The sequence below is a fragment of the Austrofundulus limnaeus genome, unplaced genomic scaffold (genome assembly GCF_001266775.1).
Source record: "Austrofundulus limnaeus strain Quisiro unplaced genomic scaffold, Austrofundulus_limnaeus-1.0 Scaffold75, whole genome shotgun sequence".
NCBI classification, from domain to species: domain Eukaryota; kingdom Metazoa; phylum Chordata; class Actinopteri; order Cyprinodontiformes; family Rivulidae; genus Austrofundulus; species Austrofundulus limnaeus.
Window position 1 is genome coordinate 699,524 of NW_013952477.1, and position 1,925 is coordinate 701,448.

A 1,925-nucleotide genomic window follows, 5' to 3' on the forward strand; every position below is an offset into this window, starting at 1 on the left:
TTTTTCTGTGTGTATTTTTTTGTGTATTACTGTAAGTCAAATGAAATAAAAACAAACAAATAACAAGATGGCCACCCTATCTAACTTATCTCAGTAAACACAAAATTGGTCACAAACTCAATCCAGCTTAAAAGATAGAGCTGAAAATTTGGTTCTATTGGACATTTAGTAGTTGWTTTACTGAATTTTAGATACACTCTAATATTTTATACTTTGTGATCGATTGTAATCATTTACTTTAAAGAGTAAGAGTATCAACAAGTCTYTATTCAAGACATGCTTCGCTCCCACAGTATAAACACAATGTTGGCATTTCAGAAATGTAGAACAGTTTTAGGGGTATGACATGCGGATGCCATCATATCCGGGGTGTGACCAAGTTTTATAAAAACTTTAGACCGACATGTGATGGGTGCCATTTTGTTCTCTCAGATGGGCTGGACCTCAGCGCTGTGACAATCTTTTTATGTGTACAAATAACCATTCAAAGCTGAGTACAGGACTGGTTTCCTACACCTGACTGGGGTCTCAWTGTACACCATTCTGTAAAGTGTTAACAGAATGAACAATAGCCTGGCCATTGCCTTCCTACACAGTTCTGCTTGATTATAATCTCCCTTCTCTGCTCCGTCTGGCCTTTCTTCCATAGAATTTCAACCGAGCCAATCAGCGAACAGAAACAGGAGTTGTGAATTTTCTGCGCAGTTTCAGTCTGCCTGTGGTTTAGCAATGGCAGGCTTCCAAACTAAGTTAAATTCGTCTCACAAAACCTGCAGCACTCCTCTACAGCCATCTTGTTTGGCTTGGTACTTCGTTCTTCCCAGTRGTGGATGGTTGTTTACAGTGCACGCAATTTCCTGTTAGCTTCCTTCACGGTTGAGCTGGTGCACTAAATACGTCATAGCCAAACGTTAGCGATTSGGTAAAATCAGATCCACTCGTTTTTAAACTTCAACAAAGTCCATGTCTCAAGAAAACAACTGTTCCCCAAAAGCCGAGAGTCCAGACCCTCTGTATGAAGCAAAGTGACAAACAAAGGGCCGGGTTTTACCAAGCTAGACTACCAAATACTTTTGTGTAAAACTTTGGCAATATAGAAAACCTTGTCTGTTAGCAAAATATTTCATTCAACCGTTTTCATCTCTTATTTAACTCCTCTGCGAGCTGTTTGTTTAATTGTTTAAGACAAGGATTATTTACGTTATTGTTTCTTACCTTCTCCACTAGGGTTCTTGATAAAATTTCTTCWCTTCTTGGACAAGAAGTAAAACAACCTCCAGTCTTCAGGGAACTTGTAAGCCTCAGYATGACGATAGCCTTCTCGTCTGCACCTTTCTCTCCAGAGAGAGTTTAGGTCAGCCACCTCCTTCCACTGACGGCACACTAGGCGACAACGAACCACCATGTGAGGAGGAAGGTTCAGGAAAATCTCCTCGAGGACCTTTAAAACGGACGGATGAAAACTTAAATGACGTTTTATATATTTAACTTCCTTCCATTTCCCATTTCCCAGYGTCTGTAACATCACAACCTGGAGCTAAAACTGGTTGCTGAATACAAACTCAAGGTTGCATTTTAAATATTTTGAAAACTGTGCATCTTTTTCTTTCCACTTCACAGGTAGCTTCGTTGCTTAGTGTTGATTTATCACATGAAACACAAGTAAACTACTTTATACTACTATATATTAGAGAGAAAATTCTTAATTATAATACATTTTTCAAATAACAAATGACTTTCCCTTTGAACAAACAATAAAACTAATATTCCTTAAAGATGCTACAATCATGGGTAAGACTGCTGGCCTGACTGCTGTCCAGAAGGCCCAGGATGCTTCGATAGCGGCCTTAAGCTCATCCAGAGTGTTGGGTCTTGTGTCTTAAGCTCATCCAGAGTGTTGGGTCTTGTGTCTTAAGCTCATCCAG

General features: G+C 39.5%; 1 protein-coding gene across 1 annotated transcript in view; it reads right to left on the reverse strand.

Annotated features, from left to right (window-relative positions):
- Positions 1 to 1,925, reverse strand: part of LOC106519317 (F-box only protein 44) — an 11,447-nt gene that overhangs the window by 4,846 nt on the left and 4,676 nt on the right. The window contains exon 2 of the mRNA XM_014010922.1: positions 1,216 to 1,441. Coding sequence (XP_013866376.1) covers positions 1,216 to 1,441 — 226 coding nt within the window. The remainder of the gene's footprint in view (positions 1 to 1,215; positions 1,442 to 1,925) is intronic.